The sequence below is a fragment of the Rhododendron vialii genome, chromosome 11a (assembly GCF_030253575.1).
Source record: "Rhododendron vialii isolate Sample 1 chromosome 11a, ASM3025357v1".
In the NCBI taxonomy this organism is placed as follows: Eukaryota; Viridiplantae; Streptophyta; class Magnoliopsida; order Ericales; family Ericaceae; genus Rhododendron; species Rhododendron vialii.
Window position 1 is genome coordinate 17412749 of NC_080567.1, and position 16650 is coordinate 17429398.

The window sequence follows — 16650 nt, forward strand, 5'->3', positions numbered from 1 at the left end:
AAGTTATGTCCAAATCTTATTGGGCAAAATAATTTTCTAAATTGGTGGTCTAAATTCGGACCCCGCTCAGATTATCTTCCGCAAGAAATATAGAAGGAATTGGAGTCCTTCATACAATTTCATCCTCAACTAAGGGGAAAAAAATATTCCAAAAGGAAATGCATTCCTTCTTGCAATGACAACTTTTGGAATCCCTTGGATTTGGAGATGGGATATCCAATTTAGGAATAATAATTTGGGACTATCAACACTTCAGAGAATCTTTCAGTATAAGTGGTGGAAGTCTGTCCAAATTGACGAAACTGTTTCGACAATTAAGTTAAAAACCCAGGAATTAAAATAGCAATTATAGCAGCAACAAAAATCTTCCATCAAGAATCCCGTCCTGGAAATCTCAGCTCAAATTAAGGCAAAGAATCCGTCTTTCTCAGATAATGAAATTGTAATTAAAACTATGGATTTTATGAAGGACCAATTTTTACAGACAGTTCATCAGACAACTAATGATGAATCTATAACATCAGCCATGAGCACAAAAGAGGACAAAAATCCATTTGCTTGTTGGGCAAGGGAATCCCAAGACCCCTACGAGGATGAAGGTAATACACCTATTGAACCCACTTTGGGCGATTAATGGGACAGTATGACTGAAATCATTGCCGGATAGCTATCCTCCAGGAAAGGAAAGGAAAAGAATCAATGAAGTGATAATAAAGCCAGACCAACTTTCGGTGGCCAACTACTTCAATCAACTTTCGGTTGTCAATCAACAACCACCTCACCTCAATTATGAAGGATACACTCAATTATCAGATGAAATAACAGACATATGTGGCAATGGGGCCCTCAGTGCACCGGACATATCTTTATTTCAGATGAATATGAGTGTAATTTCATTTGTATTTGTATGTGAATCCTCTATATAAAGGACACGTCTGTAAGAGTAACTTAGGTTTTGGATTACCCTCTCTCTCTCAAATCCTCTGACTTGCTCCCTGCTTTCCTCCTCACCCCTTTGTGATATTGGCTCCGGCCTTTTAAATAAAAGGTTAGTCTTTTCTTTTGTAAATTTTGTATATCGATCCTTTACTTGTTGGTTCCTTTTCTTGCTGCCTCTGCCCAGTTGCTGGTAGGGCCATAAAACCCACCAATGACGGGCGGTGGGCCCACGTCGTGTGTGTGGTGTACTTGCTCGAGGTGTTCTTTACGAATCCAAAAGGCCGAGAAGGGATCAATTTCTCTAGGGTTCCTGACAAGAGGTGGGGGAAGAGTTGTTATGTGTGTGAGAGTGGAAGGGGTTGCGCCATGGATTGTTCCGAGCCGAAGTGCCCGTTGGCATTCCATGTGGGGTGTGGGTTGAAGGAAGAGCTCTATATTGAGTATAGAGAAGGGAGGAACAAGGGGGCTATTGTTGCTGGGTTTTGCAAGAAACACACTGAGCTGTGGAAGAAGGTATGTAAAGTATAGTTTCCTTGTTTTGATTATTGGTTGCATAATGGTGGCGTAATGCCGGCTAATGTTTCATACCTTTGATCTTACTTCATGTTATTTCCAAAGATAATTTGGATCTTGGTCTGTTACAAATTTTTAGGATTAGATAGTTATCCTAATCCATTTAGGATTAGATAGTTATCGGTTACCTTTTATTTTATTCTTTTCTTATAAGCTAAGACAAAATCATCTATTTGGTTTTAGGTTTTGCTCACGTAGTTCACTGACTAACTAATGATACAATGTAGTAGTATCTATTTGGTTACTCTGTCAATAACTTGTTTGGTATAAATCTTGTGTGGGTTTTTCATCATCTGCTTCTGTTGCTAATATACTGATTATGATCGGATGAAAAATTAGAAAAAGTGACTACTAGCACTCCTTGTATGGTCAATACTATCTGTGAGTGAAAATTGATGAGATATAGATTGGAACAAATCTATTACCGAAAATACCTCGTCAAAGTTCCTACCTGTGGGATACCCCTATTGTCAAGGAGAAGATTTAGATACACTACAACAAATAAGGCCTTTCATAGCGTGCCAAAAATGCTATAGCATGATATACATAGCGTTCCGAAGAACGCCTTATTAGCCAGTGCAATTAAAAGAACGCCTTATTAGCCAATGCAATTAAAAGTCTTTGCTTTCAATAGCGTTCTTGGACCGCTATCTATAGGTGACCTTTCATAGCATTTTTGGCATGCTGTCTTTAAGCTACCTTTCATAGCGTTTTTAGCCTGCTATATTTAATTTGCCTTCAATAGCATGTTTGGAACGCTATGGTTGGTTTTTGTGAATCAGGTATATCTTGAAGCTATTTTTGTAGCTCTTTAAACTCAAATTAATAGCATTAATTCCATATCTAATACTCTCAAAAACTTGAATGGCATTTCATAGCAAGCTCATACAAATTTACTCATAGAAACTGAAGGACACAATTTATTACTCATTCCTTAGCAATATGTTCAAAGCATTACATCTCCAAAATAACAAAAGTTGATCCAGTATCAAATACTATGCTAAACTTATATACAAGAATATCAGTACGAGAACATGTATCATAAGAACGGTAGGCTTTGTAGTTCCAACGAGCACTGGCAAGATCGTATCTACATCTCCGACAAAAAATTACAGACCATTAATTTCTCTTTCAAGCCGCAGACCTACATAGAGCGGAAGACAACATCAATATGAATTGAAATTACAAATAGCCAACCAAACATCAATATGAATTGAACAATAGAACAATAGAACTTCGATTTTGGCAAGTATGCACTGAAATCTCAAATATACCAATAGTTAACAAGGATATAGCTGCATAAATGAACAACTAAGATCAACATTCACCCATTTAGCAATAATGTAGGTTTTAGGATGCAGTAAAACACAACGGTTAAGGATAACCTCACTTAATAGCCCCACATGTAAGGCTAATTTAAGTATAAAAATACAGTAGCTAATTTAAGTATAAAAATAGCCCCACATGTAAGGCTATTTTAAGTATAAAAATACCGGAGACTTATATCATTCAATATCAATAATTTTAAGTATAAAAATACAGTAGCTAACTATCCTCCACTTGCTAACACATTTGCAAAGAGATCATATTTCAAATCTCTCAAAACTAAGTTGCCTAGCTATACATGTCTTGATACAAAAAAAGAGTTATCTAGTACTTAGAGAAAAAACTTCAATTGAAGTCCAACCAATACAATAGAATATATCTCCATCAGCTTGCATCTCGTTAGAACCACATGCAAATATGGAAAAAAATGAGAGAAGGCAAACTGGATTCTCCAAATTCAATCTCCCAGAGATGAAGTTTTTGATCTCACGGAACATCATTGAACTTGCACGAAATAGTACCATTAAAAGGGACCAAACTGCACATGAAGAACTTCTCATCTTCCTAATCTTAAGCTCTTTATGTATCAGCTAAGAATAGAAATTTGACTCTAAAATAAGTGCATACCTGAGTGAACCATTTCATGTGCCAACTACAAGCTTTTCATTTAACTGCAAGTGATGCATTCAAGTGTACACACTCCCATCAAATGTAGCGGACAACGGGATTGGAATTCAGCATATTGGAATGATCAACATTTATCTTTGATGGAGAAGTTAAAGGGCTCAAAGCATGCACATAGCTCATAGATGATTCAGAAAATATAGATATTAGCTTCCCTGTTTGGCTGTTCCAAACATGTACAGTTCCCTCGTAGGAAGCCACCCTATAGTAGGATGAAAAGATAGAAATATCATTTACAACCTGTGAGTTGCAGAGTAATTAGAGACCTATTGACCATTGCCAATACCACAGAGGGGAAAAAGGGCCCAACTCTGACATGCTGCAATACTGCGCTAAAAGAAATAGTCAAATCGTACAAGAATATGAAGAGCAGAAATAAGAGTTATCACCAATTATCATTACACAAACCACCAGAGCAAATTAGCTAGTAGTATTAAGCGAGAGGAGTGAAACACATATAATGAACCACCAATCAGCATAGTACCCCCGTCATTTGTACATAATAGCAGCATAATTGTCCTGCTACTTCCAGACCAGACTTGACAACCATAACAGGCCAACAAAGTAGAGCTAAAGCTTTTGACTTGTCAAAAAGAAAATCAAACATAGGAGATACCTTTGTTTCACAACTCAAAATCAACTAACTTCATTTCTCTACACTGGGATGCAACCAGCATATATTACATCGAGAGGACTCCCCTGTATATTCCCATTGAATGAACCATTGTGGGAGTGTACTAATTCAATCATTTTCCCTTGAAACCATCTTAGTATCCCCATATGAACTACACTCATTTTATGACATTGTTGTTTGTCACTTGCCCAAAATTCTTACCTCATAGATTTTCTGCAAAGCATTCAACTTTGTTGGCATCCACAGATTGCATAACTTGCACGAAGCACTTGTTCCCAATTGAGCATACCTACTAGGTGTCATTTATCTAAAGTTCAAAGTTATGATTTTACAAGTGCATAAATTATAGCTGATTATTTCCCCCTCTCACTAGTAAACTTCTTGTTTGCTAGACATCAAAGTGGCATCTTAAAAGAAGGGCTGATAAAAGTTTATATTCTGAGAATTAGACTCTCTAACATCTATTTAACCTTTTTGGCTCAATAGGTAGGATAATCAACCTACGGGGTAAGAAAAAATGGAAATGCAAAGTAATTTTTTAACTATGCTAGATGGTCATTCTTCAAAAAATTTACTAATTTGTTATAGAGTGAGAGAATCCATTAGATATAGACCAAAATATGAATCAGTAAGAAAAAGCAAAAAATTAGGAACCAATGAGATAAAACCCCAATTACTTATCAAAAACAAAAACGTAGAACCCCAATTATCATCGCCATTCACTGCCCCGTCGTCACTCGATTACCACCGCTTCTCTCCTACAAGTGCAACATTCATGTATTTGGCCACATAAGTGCATAATCCTAGAATCATACATGCTAATGATTAAAACGTTAAGCCCAAACAAGGATTAGTAAACCATGTAAGTGCATAAGATGTGAAAAACCTAAATGATATCACATGCTAATGAAAGAATATTAAAACCCTAGCCTCGTATTTGCCCAAGAACTAAGAAAACCATGAATCAACCCTGGTTAGGGCTTCTTCGAATCTAGCTTCATACTTGTCCGAGTAGGGAGTGAGGGAGCAGAAAATAGATCAAGGATGGTAATGAACAAGGATTGAAGAGTACCCAATAGCTATTGGGAAAAAATAGAGAAAAATCGAACATATCTGAAATGGTTGAGAAGTTTGGAACACAGATAGGCGTAGAGAAAAATGATTGAGAGAAACTGTAATGATCCGCTCCTGCCTTGTACAATATTGTCCGCTTTGGACCTTCCCAGTGAGGTCACCCATCCCTGGATTGCTCCAGGAAAAGCACGCTTAACTGTGAAGTTCCAATGCGTTTTGGCCCGCCATCACGGCTTTAAAAGGCCTCGTACAAGATTGGGCATGATCTATTATTCATACCACACAACTTACACTTCACCAAGCGATGTGGGACCACCCTACGATTGACCCCTCTGGTCACCGATCAGACAGCCTCTGTACGGGTCCCAACCGCCCTCAGGCCAGTTGAACACTACCTGGAACTTCCAGGGGCGGGGCGTCACATAAACGATTGAGAGAAATGAACAAACCTAGAATGAGCAAAACCCTAGAATCACGGCAGATCCATTGAAACCAGTTCGCAAATTCGAACTGAGAAATCTAGAACGATTGAGAAACGATTGAGAAATGAATGAGAAATCTGGCTCTCATTCGAACTATATCATTCAAAATTTCAGAGTGGTCTGTGAGGCACCAATGGGAATGGGTTGGTGGGGGGAGGGGGGGGTGCGGTGGGGAGGAGGCGGCAGCCTCCCCCAAAAACCTAGACCAAAGGCTTTCTTTCTTTGTGCACTGGGAGAGAGAGAGAGAGAGAGAGAGAGAGAGTTTTGTGTTTTTTTCTTTGCAATCCTGACTACTATTTGGTGTTGAACGCTATAGTAGGGGTGAGGTTTTAATGAAAACGCTATGAAATTCTTTCTGTGTTTCTTGAAACGCTATATTAGGCTTTTTCCCTTCCTTGTATGCTATTATTGGTCCTCTATCATAGCATTCTTAAAAGAACGCTATAAAATTGTGCTATTAAAAGTCATAATTGTTGTAGTGATAATGTGTGGATAAAAAAGAGCTTTTTCAGTGCAACAAGATAAGGAAACCACAACAGACCACTTAGTCATGGCACAACTTGTATACATTCTATTTATAAGTTCAAACTACTTGTTTTATGCTCATTCTTACAATGAGGTCTGATGAAATTAAGTGGCTATTGCAGTTTTGTTGTCTATTTGTTTTTTCATTTTCATGTCTTAGATCTACTGTTTTGGCTAAGGAAGTATACACATCAACCATTGGTGATTCTGGGATGGGAAGAGATGGTCTTAGAGTGGCAATAGAGGCATGGAATCAATGCAATGAAGTAGGCAAAGAGGCTCCAAATATGGGTAGTTCAGGGGCAGCAGATTGCTTTGATGTTAATAACTCCACTTCACCTCATGAGTTCTTATTCTGTGGTGATTCTTTTCTCTCTTTTTTTTTGATAACTAAACCTATAAAAAGTCAAAGATGGAAAAACAAGGACCAAGAGTACGAAAAGCTTAATATGTCGTAGGCTCTCACTTGTCATAAGTATGAAGTTTTTTTTTTTGTCATTGACAACGTCCTTGCTGTAAATCTTGATTTATTGTTTATCTCCATATTGTTAATCATGTTTTTGCTACTTAATAGACATTGTACCAGTAAGTATAAAACTTATAATCTCTTAGAGTTGATGGGAAATTCACTACTTCTGGCCTCCCCAAAATGCCCAAAGATAAAGCCCGAACATGTTTAGACCCTTTTATGTGTTAGGCCCAGCAAATTAAGTTCTTCCTATACATAAACAACGCCCAGATCAGACCTCCAAGGGCCCAAACAACAAAGATAATGAAGGGCACAAATGAAATATTGATTATAATAAGGTCTAGATTGCAAAAGGAGAAAAAAGATAATGAATGATGTTCAAGTTCACCGAGTTACATCAAAGTTTTGTGAAAAAAGCTACTGAATGGTTTATTTTTATGTTAATTACTATCAATTAGGTTGATGAATTATTAGTTTTATAGGCGATTAGAGTGAAGAACTTTTGAGTCAATTAAAGTCTAGGATTGTAAATTTTTTAGTTATTTTTTTGGGTTTTAGAGTGATAAACTTTTGAGTTAATTAAAGTCTAGAATTGTAGATGTTTAGTTAATATTTTGGGTTTTTGATAGAATTGTATGGAAGAAAATATATCTTTCTTCATTGAAAAACCTTATAAAGGGCCCGTTTATTTCGCTTCGCTTTGAGCCCTAAGATTGTTTGAGTGTCACACTCACATAGACAAATGTTGACCACAATTCAGATATGCAGTGTCAATAACCACCTCTCAATCTTTATCCTTAGGTTTGAGATTTTTAAGATCTTCACAGATATGAGCTATGTGAATGCTACAGCTTCTAAAATTAAAGAGTCAGGTTCAGAAGTTCTTTCTAATTTCAAAGGAATGGTTGGAGGATGGATTGCTCTAATAACAGATCCAGTCATAGATTTCCAATTCCTATGATAATCTTCCATAACATTGATGGATTGATCTATTTCTGTAAAATATTTACCATAAAACCATTGAGTGAAGGGAACAATTCTTTTTGAATATTCAATCCAATTGTAAAATTCGTTTTTGAAATTTTGTAATTGATTATCATCATATTTTGAGAAATACCATTTCCTAAATTCTTTGTATCTAGGTTGGAAAAATTCCTGATTAATCTCTTTTCTAATTTCAGGAGTACAGACTTTATTCATTACCAAAAGTAAAATTCATATCACTAGCTGTGGGAGATTTCATAGTGTTAGGAATAGAAGGATTATGATATACCCCATGGGGGATCTGATTTTCAGATATTCTTATATCTGCAAGATTTGTCTCTTCTATTGGAGGTTGAGGTTCTGGGATTTCAGAAGTTGAATGCCTACTAGTTGTATGTATACTAATCCTATAAGGCACTTCTAGGGTAGTGTTACCAAAATTCTTGTTTTATTTCCAATCGACGGAGAATCGACGGGAAATTGTATCGTAAGCTTGCTGGAATGTGGATGTGAAAAGTGGAGTTTGGTTCCTTGCCGTATTTCAGGACTTCTTTGGAAACATACAATGAAGTGTATGAAGTATGGAAGAAGATTAACAAAATGGACTTTATTAACCCTCAAAGTAGAAGGCCTGATTGGCGTTGTTTGTGTGTTCTTCAAACTGCTACTGACTTGTTCTTAAATAAGCCTTCCTTACATTTGAATTCAAATCTTCCCCCCAAAGTGGCAGTTGAAAGACTCCCTTGATTTCTGATTAAGAACTTCCTCCAACTGCCGATCATGCCCACGTTGAGAAAATTGTCTCGTTAATTGCGGTTATCATCCTCTTCAATCGTGGAATCATGGGATCTAGTTCCATTTGACACCTGTCACCTTATCGACGGACAAAAAGGCCATAGGAATACGCCACGTGTAGGCCAATCGACGGACAAGACTTTTTATAGTTTCACCGTCGATTCACTTCCATTCTAACTTATTAAGGTGAGTCCATTCCATTCTTCCACTTACCCATATTTACCCTTGCCACGTGTCGCCTGATCGACGGGTAAAAATAAAATCTTAACTATGGTACAAACAAGTAGCGATGGCCAACAAAGAATTCCTAAAATTTAGGGAAACAGTTCCATCATTATCTTGAACTATTTGTTCAATTTGATTAATAATAGATCTAGGGGGAATAGCATTATTAATAGTCCAGTTTTTAGGAAAAGTAATTTCTTCTCAATTGATAAGCCTATTGGTTGCTATATTAGATGTCAACATATTTGTCTCTATTAGGACAATCTGATTAGGAGGTCCTAATTGATGAACCCTTGGGTTAATAGTATTCATAATATTATAATATATTCCATATATTATTGCTATGACTTCAGGTCCTGGCAAGAAGTCATAACCTTTAGTCTGGATTCTAAGATTGAGAGCTTCTCCTATATTCCTATACGCAAGTTTTAAAGTAAAATTAGGATAAGCATTAAAATAAACTAGACCATGACATAAATTGGTCTCAACAGCACCCATTATTAATGATCTCCAATTATTACATCTGCCATTCCTTAAGGTCATTTGGAGGCAAGTATCCATTCCTAACAAAGTTAATGGTTTAAGAGCTATTAATTTGCACTTAGCCAATATGGATATATTTATAATTACGCATATGAGCAATTAGATCACTACGATTCATAAGATTTATTATCTTATCATTAAGCTCTAAGCTTTCAATTCTTTCCATGGTTTTTATTGCCATGCTACTTTTAATTCAAACATACCATGTCCATAAATAGTGGAAGGACGGACTGGAGGGATCGTCCAGTGATTCAATTGTTTTTGCACATTAGCATATTCTATCAATTCAGTATTTTTAATTCTATCATTATCAGATCTAAATAATCTTCTCATTTTGAGATGATTGTGTTAGTGCTTATACAAATTATTCTTTTCATGATTTTGCCCTTTTTTTTTTAAAATGAAAGGGAACATTATAAATAGCACATCTGTCAAGGGTTTACCGGAGCAAGGCCAAATTACCGGGTCCTCAAGGCTGGAGAAATCCGTACGCAACTTGGATGACATCCCACTACCTAAAATGTTCTCTTACATTCAAAATTATTTTAAAGGCATTCTCATGATAGTATAATTTATACTTGCACTAACAAGTTAAGTTAAGCAATTACTAGCTCTGATACCAACAAGTAAAGGATCGATATACAAAATTTACAAAAGAAAAGACTAACCTTTTATTTAAAAGGCCGGAGCCAATATTACAAAGGGAGGAAGAGGAAAGCAGGGAGCAACTCAGAGGATTTTAGAGAGAGTGGGTTATCCAAAACCTGAGTTTACTCTAACAGACGCATCCTTTATATAGAGGACTCACATACAAATACAAATGAAATTACACTCAAATTCATTTGAAATAAAGATATGTCCGGTGCGCTGAGGGCCCCATCGCCATATATGTCCGTTATTTCATCCGATAATTGAGTGTATCCTTCATAATTGAGATGAGGTGGTTGTTGATTGACAACCGAAAGTTGATTGAAGTAGTCGGCCATCGAAAGTAGGTCTGGCTTTATTATCACTTCATTGATTCTTTTCCTTTCCTTTCCTGGAGGACAGCTGTCCAGCAATGATTTCAGTCATACTGTCCCAGTAATCGCCCAAAGTGGGTTCAACAGGTGTCTTACCTTCATCCTCGTAGGGGTCTTGGGATTCCCCTGCCAAACAAGCAAATGGATTTGTGTCCTCTTCTGTGCTCATGGCTGATGTTATAGATTCATCATCAGCTGTCTTATGAGCTGTCTGTAAAAATTGGTCTCCATAAAATCCATTGTTTTAATTACAATTTCATTATCTGATAAAGACGGATTCTTTGCCTTAATTTGAGCCGAGATTTCCAGGAAAAGATTATTGATGGAAGATTTTTGCTGTTGCTGTAATTGCTGTTTTAATTCCTGGGTTTTTTACTTAATTGTCGAAACAGTTTCTTCAATTTGGACAAACTTCCACCACCCATACTAGAAGATTCTCTGAAGTGTCGGTAGTCCCAAATTATTATTCTCAAATTGGATATCCCATCTCCAAATCCAAGGGATTCCAAAAGTTGCCATTTCAAAAAGGAATGCTTTTCCTTCTAGAATATTTTTTCCCCTTAGTTGAGGAAGAAATTGTATGAAGGACTCCAATTCCTTCTGTATTTCTTGCGGAAGATAATCTGAGCGGGGTCCGAATTTAGACCACCAAATAATAAACCAATTTGGAAAATCATTTTGCCCAATAAGATTTGAACAGAACTTAAAAAACTATGAGTGTTTTCTTTTCTGATTCTGGTAGTAAAAAGCTTTTGTCCAAGCTTCTATGTAATCCCAGTAATTATATTGGATTACTGAAACCCCATTTCTAGTCCTAATTGACAATAGATTTTGATTTTTATGGGTGAATTCTCCACCGATGAACTGGCAAAACCATCTTAATTATGGCTTTGCTATAACTGATTGGGCTGTTTTTCTGACCAATTTTGCTGTCATGTGTGTGGGTAATTTCCACTGAACCAGACTCCATAAGCATTGCTTCATAAATGTATCGATCTTTCCCCTCAGGGACTGGATAACTCATTGTGTCCATATACCGGGACTTAATTTTCTAAGGATCATCTTTCCATTGTTCATCCTGTGATTCTAGGATCATAATTGTCTCAGTTGTTTCTGAAGATTTGAAAATTTCTTCTAATTGGACCACTTCCTTTATTGAAAGTGATGATGAAGATGCTGAAGCTGCATCCTGAAAGGTATGTGCATGGGAATGTAAAACCGGAGAACTTTTTGCTTGGTCCTCGGGGAATTGCAGACGAGAAAAAGCTATTTTTGGTTAATTTTGGATTAGGTATTGTACGCGACACCATCCTTAGTCTTAAATAAGTTAATTGTGGCATTTGTTCCGACTAATAGCTACCAGATGGCGAAATAGTGCATGTCAAGTACGACCAAAGGCCGGATGTTTTCAGGTTATAGTCTTCTCACTGTATGGTTATCTATTGGAAAAGCACTTACAAAACTGTGGATTGTAGACCATGGCCGGCACTTGACATTCAAACAACAGTATGGGATCCGTGTCCGGCATGTTTAATTGGTGATTCACCAACTAAATTTATTGTAGTAATGTATAAAACTCTAATGTAATGCATTTATGCCCTAATTAAGTTACCTTTTAAACATCGTTTATGTTAGAAAACTAAAGGAAATATGTGAAGAAATAGTGCATATATTTTGGTGCTTTCCATATCGTTGGATGAAATTTATGTAGCATGGACATGGACAAGGACTCCAACTCGGACTTGCACTCGGGCACCGATATGATCACATGACACGAAAATCTAATTAATTAGATTTGGACATGAACATTCCATATATTTTGGAAACAACCAAAACTAGTATCTTTACTTTTCTTATTGCTTTTTTGGTAGCAATCTAGAAGAAGACCCCAGAACCAACCACCCTCAAGTCCTCTATTAAACTTTTCAACTAGACTTAAGAGAGAAAAGATAGTGGAATTCCTTGAGTTGCCAACTATTACAAGGCCTAATGTTTTTAGGTATGTCTTCTGACAAAATTGTGGATTGTAGGCCATGGCTCGTACTCGACATTTGGACAACAGTAGGGGATCCGTGTCTACCATGTTTAGTTGGTGATTCACCAATTAAACATTTTGTAAATCAAATTTAGCATGAACTATGAGTAGAACTCTTATAATAAGCGTGAAATCCTTAAGGTACTTTGTAAACACCATTTATCGTAGAAAATAAAGGACATATGTGAATAAGTAGTGCGAATATTTCGGTGTGAATTGTGTAAGATGAAATTTATGTAGCACGGACTGAGACTCAAACTCGGATTCAGACCTTGATACTGACACAAGACACGACAATTCTAAATAGACGAGGAAATGCTATTCGATTCAGAAACAACCAAGATTAGTATCTTTACAATCCTTATTTTTTTTTTTTTACAAACTATTACAAGGTAACTGAGGGCTTTATTATTTGGTCAAAATTCTATTATGATTACTATTTCCCTTATGACATGGAATACATACATCCGAAATAAGCTTTCAATAGCATAAATTGATCCTTGTCATGTTTCCATCTTTGTCCCAATTGAGACACAGGTGTGTTCCCAATGTGTCCCCTACTTTAAAATAATATGGTTTATTCAAAACGCCACGTGGAGTGTCCCACACATGTCCCCCAACATCTCTAGAATGTTGGTCGCGTGTCCCCGAAGCGTCAGACACGGACATAGCAAGCAACTAGGAGTGTCGGTGCTTCATTGATTAAATAAAATGAATCTCCAGATCAAAAAATGAAAAGAAGGGTGAATCTGATGCTTAGATACATCCCGCTCCTAACACCCGTACCAGAGTCCATGTAACATAGATGGTGGGTAATGCTTGCCTAATTTCTATGATATTCCAATGTCAATTTTTGCTCGTTGGCTCACATGCAATGGCAGTGGAACAACATGGTTCACTAGTGTACATTGTCAATTAGGCAGAATTGCTAGCAGGAGAGACGATTTAGAATCTCTTGCCTACACTCTCATTTTCCTCCTCCGTGGTCGCCTTCCTTGGCAATGGTACAAGGTTTGCCACTAACATTTGCTAATAGAGTTTGCCTCATGCTGTTTTCTGCAAAACTATTTGAAATAGAGTTATATGTAGGGTCCAGAGAACGAACTTCTTGTTTGCAAGAGGAAGATGGCAACACCTTCAAGAATTCTGTGTCACTTCTATCCACGGCCTTTTAGACTCTTTGTTGAATATGTGTGAACTTGAAGTTTGACGAGGAACCAAACTATGCAAAATATATTTCGCTTTTCAATGCAGTAGTTGGTCCAAATCCAAATTTAAGACCAATTAACACCAAGGGTGCACAGAAGGTATTCGTTTTCTCATCTATTTTAGTGTCCTAATCTGATGGTGAAGTTACTATTTGTTTATGAATCGATCATCGTATCTATCTGCGTGATGTGCATAACTTGTGTGTCCCCCATTGAAGCTTGTCCACCAAGTTGGTCACAAGAGAGGTCGGGCTGACTTAGGAGGAAGAAGTGGAACAATTCAAGAAAAAGGTCCGCATGAGAAAGCCTGAGATGAAGTGGATTGTTGTTTTGAATCCTCATCAAGCTATGGATCAAAGGTAAGTTTTTGCTTCAAGTGGAGTGTTGGACTTGCACCCAATCCCGGTGAAAATATATGATACTGTCCAAGAGGAAAGGTTCTACTATGGTTACTACAAGCACCTAAAGATGATCGAGATTGATTGTGTCGATACGCGGTTTCAGGTATCTCCATAATGCGGCTGATGCGAGGGTTGCCCACCACATAGAGAGAAGATGGGAAGGGAAGATGGCTTATTGGTTAGTAGTGTTGCTTCTTGTCAAAATTTGTGGACGCTAATCTTGGATTCAGGCACCGGTTTCACTTCTCAAGTCTACAAATTATCTCCCGGTTTCTTGGACGAGGTGCATCTTATACTACTACCGTTGAATAAGAAGAAATTTCCCTTAAATTCTCCTTTTATATTATATTCTACCTAGCTTGTGGAAACTGTATCTCGTTGAAAATCTTGTCTCTTGTGCTACCTCTGAAGGAAGAGATCCTGAAGGAATGGATAGAAGAGCACTGGAAAAAGAACTACAGTATCACTGCGATGGCAGGACACAATTATGGGAGCTCGTTAGTAGTTATATCGAAGGGTTGGTCTCAGATGTTTGATTGTTAAAAACTTTCTGATAAGTTGTAATGGAGATATCACCTGACTCATCTTAAATCAAATGAATCCAGGCACACAGTATGGGCAGCAATGCTATGATTGTAGCTATTCATTTCCTTTCGACTGGATAAAAGAGAAGTGGAGGGAGGGTTTTTATGTTACTTCCATGGCCACCAAAGGAATGAAATGGGGAGTGGTCATGTCTCAGGGTGCTGGATTTTCTGATCAGTTTTTTTTTTCGCAATGTTGAAGTATGGATGTCTTTCCTTTTGGCAGGCTACTTATCGATCCCATGCTAACTACGTCCATGATGTTTAGGTTGCTGAGCTAGATTTTCTCTACTGTAGCGAAGGCATTCACAACCGGTGGAGTTCGCGATTCTGTATTACTGCAACTGCAGCGAATTGGAGGCAGGCCGCGTTTATCCTTAACAAACCAATAAGAAAACCTGGACTTCTTTCGCAGGACACCGTACGCTGTCCTACCTTTTCTAGGACAGATATGAAGGTGGTTTCATACACGCGCACTTATTTGTTTCTCTTCGCTGATGATTCTTCAAGCGGTCCTTAATTTTGCTTTTTTGTTGTTGTTGTGGTGGTGGTTTGTATTTGCAGGAGAAATGGTCGGAAAATCTTTATGTTGCATCTCTTTGTTATGGAGTTTCATGAGCTACCAAATGTTAAACTTGATGCTCAACGTTGGGTTGAATGGGGTCCAAGCCTCCGAATAACAGACCGGACATGGTAACATTCTTATCTGAAGAAATTCATTTTATGTAATATATCGACATCTCCTAAAATTGTGCGTGTGCATAAGTTGGTGTTTTTTTTTTTTTGAACACGTTAGAAATGCATTAATACTAAGAAGGAAGAGTACAACTGTGTTGTCGCCGTTACAATAATTAAGACATGCCAGTAATGAGCGAAGACCAAACTAGGGCCTAAGGAACAGATCATAGTATACTGTTCCTCAAAACACAAATACACAACAAACTATTCTATTGCCAGAAATTGATAGGCTGTGGAAAGGCCGAAGGACGCCGACGACAAGCGAAGGCCAATGAAGGTCTAAAGAACGGAACATAGTGTAAAAAGAGTGTAAAATGTGTGTGCAGCTAAAACAAGAACCTTTCGCAACCTCAGTTATTGAACGATGAACCACGAAAGTTGGTGTTGTGTACATCATATACATCATGGGTATGTATATGTATATACTATTAAGCATAAGTTATATATCGCATATTTGAGTAATGAATTTAGGGTCTCTTTCTTTTTGGCCGAGTTTGGTTTTTTGTTTTTTTTTTTAATCATTACCAGATTCAGGTAAATTCCTTAGATTGACTGTTCGTCTGGACGAAAGGAAAAAATGACTAAAAGTTAGCACTGTATTATAGCGACTATCTTTAACAAAAATTAAATTAGCCCAATGGAACCCTATGTGTTCGGGAAAGATTTTTGCACCCCTTTTTATTTATTTTCACTTGAAATAGGCAAATTTCCCTTCATATGTTGAAAGTTAGTAGTTAACCAACAAAGGTTGTTTAGTAATTTCATGTGAATATTGACAAGAAAAAAATATACTCCCTTCATCCTTTTTCAAGTATTCAGCTTCGTAATTCTATGCACTTTTTAATTAAGTCATTAACTGATATGGGTGATGATAGGAGATAAAATCATATACGGGAAAAGGGAAGAAGGAAAACATGCAGAAAACAAAAAAAACAGTCTCGGTTCGATAGAGACTTTGGTGATCACCACAATCACTGGCGATAGATAGAAACTAAGTAGCGATCGACACTTAAGGTTGAACGATTGCCACATGCATTAAACAATACTTGCGACCGCTATAAAGTTGTGGCGATTGCCACTCCTCACGACACCAGAATTGTAGAAAACAAAAGAACTGCAGAAAACAAAAGGGCTAGCCCCAAAGGCCATGTAAACATACCACCTTGATCCCTCAGTTGCTTAAGTATAGAATTTGTAGCTTGATTTCCACGCCTTCATCGATTAAAGGTGGAAAATCCAACGAACAACGTAGAACTCTTCTATTATCTATGAAACTTGACCAATGAATCGTAGAACTAAACCAAATAGAACGGATTGAATCGATTTTGCGGTTTGGATAGTTTTCTTGAAACCCCTACACATGAGACCATAATTTCGCTTATGATTGCGTAATCAACGACTGAACCACG

The 16650-nt window shown here is 37.3% G+C and overlaps 1 protein-coding gene, 1 long non-coding RNA gene and 1 pseudogene across 3 annotated transcripts; 2 read left to right on the forward strand and 1 right to left on the reverse strand.

Moving 5' to 3' along the window:
• The first annotated feature begins 454 nt into the window (after positions 1-454).
• Positions 455-1597, forward strand: LOC131306939 (uncharacterized). Its single transcript, XM_058333371.1, has 3 exons — positions 455-599; positions 1124-1452; positions 1592-1597. The coding sequence occupies exons 1-3, from the start codon at positions 455-457 to the stop codon at positions 1595-1597; spliced, it is 480 nt and encodes a 159-aa protein (XP_058189354.1).
• Positions 1598-2364: 767 nt separating this feature from the next.
• Positions 2365-5778, reverse strand: LOC131307653 (uncharacterized). 2 transcript variants are annotated; one of them, XR_009194188.1, is made up of 3 exons: positions 5680-5778; positions 3809-4914; positions 2365-3724 (listed from the first exon to the last, which is right to left on the reverse strand). It is a non-coding gene; the product is annotated as an uncharacterized LOC131307653 (long non-coding RNA). The 2 variants fall into 2 exon arrangements; XR_009194189.1 differs by having other exon boundaries at positions 2365-2656; positions 3183-4914.
• A 5661-nt stretch (positions 5779-11439) lies between these two features.
• LOC131306940 (casein kinase 1-like protein HD16) lies at positions 11440-15121 on the forward strand (annotated as a pseudogene).
• Positions 15122-16650: the final 1529 nt, after the last annotated feature.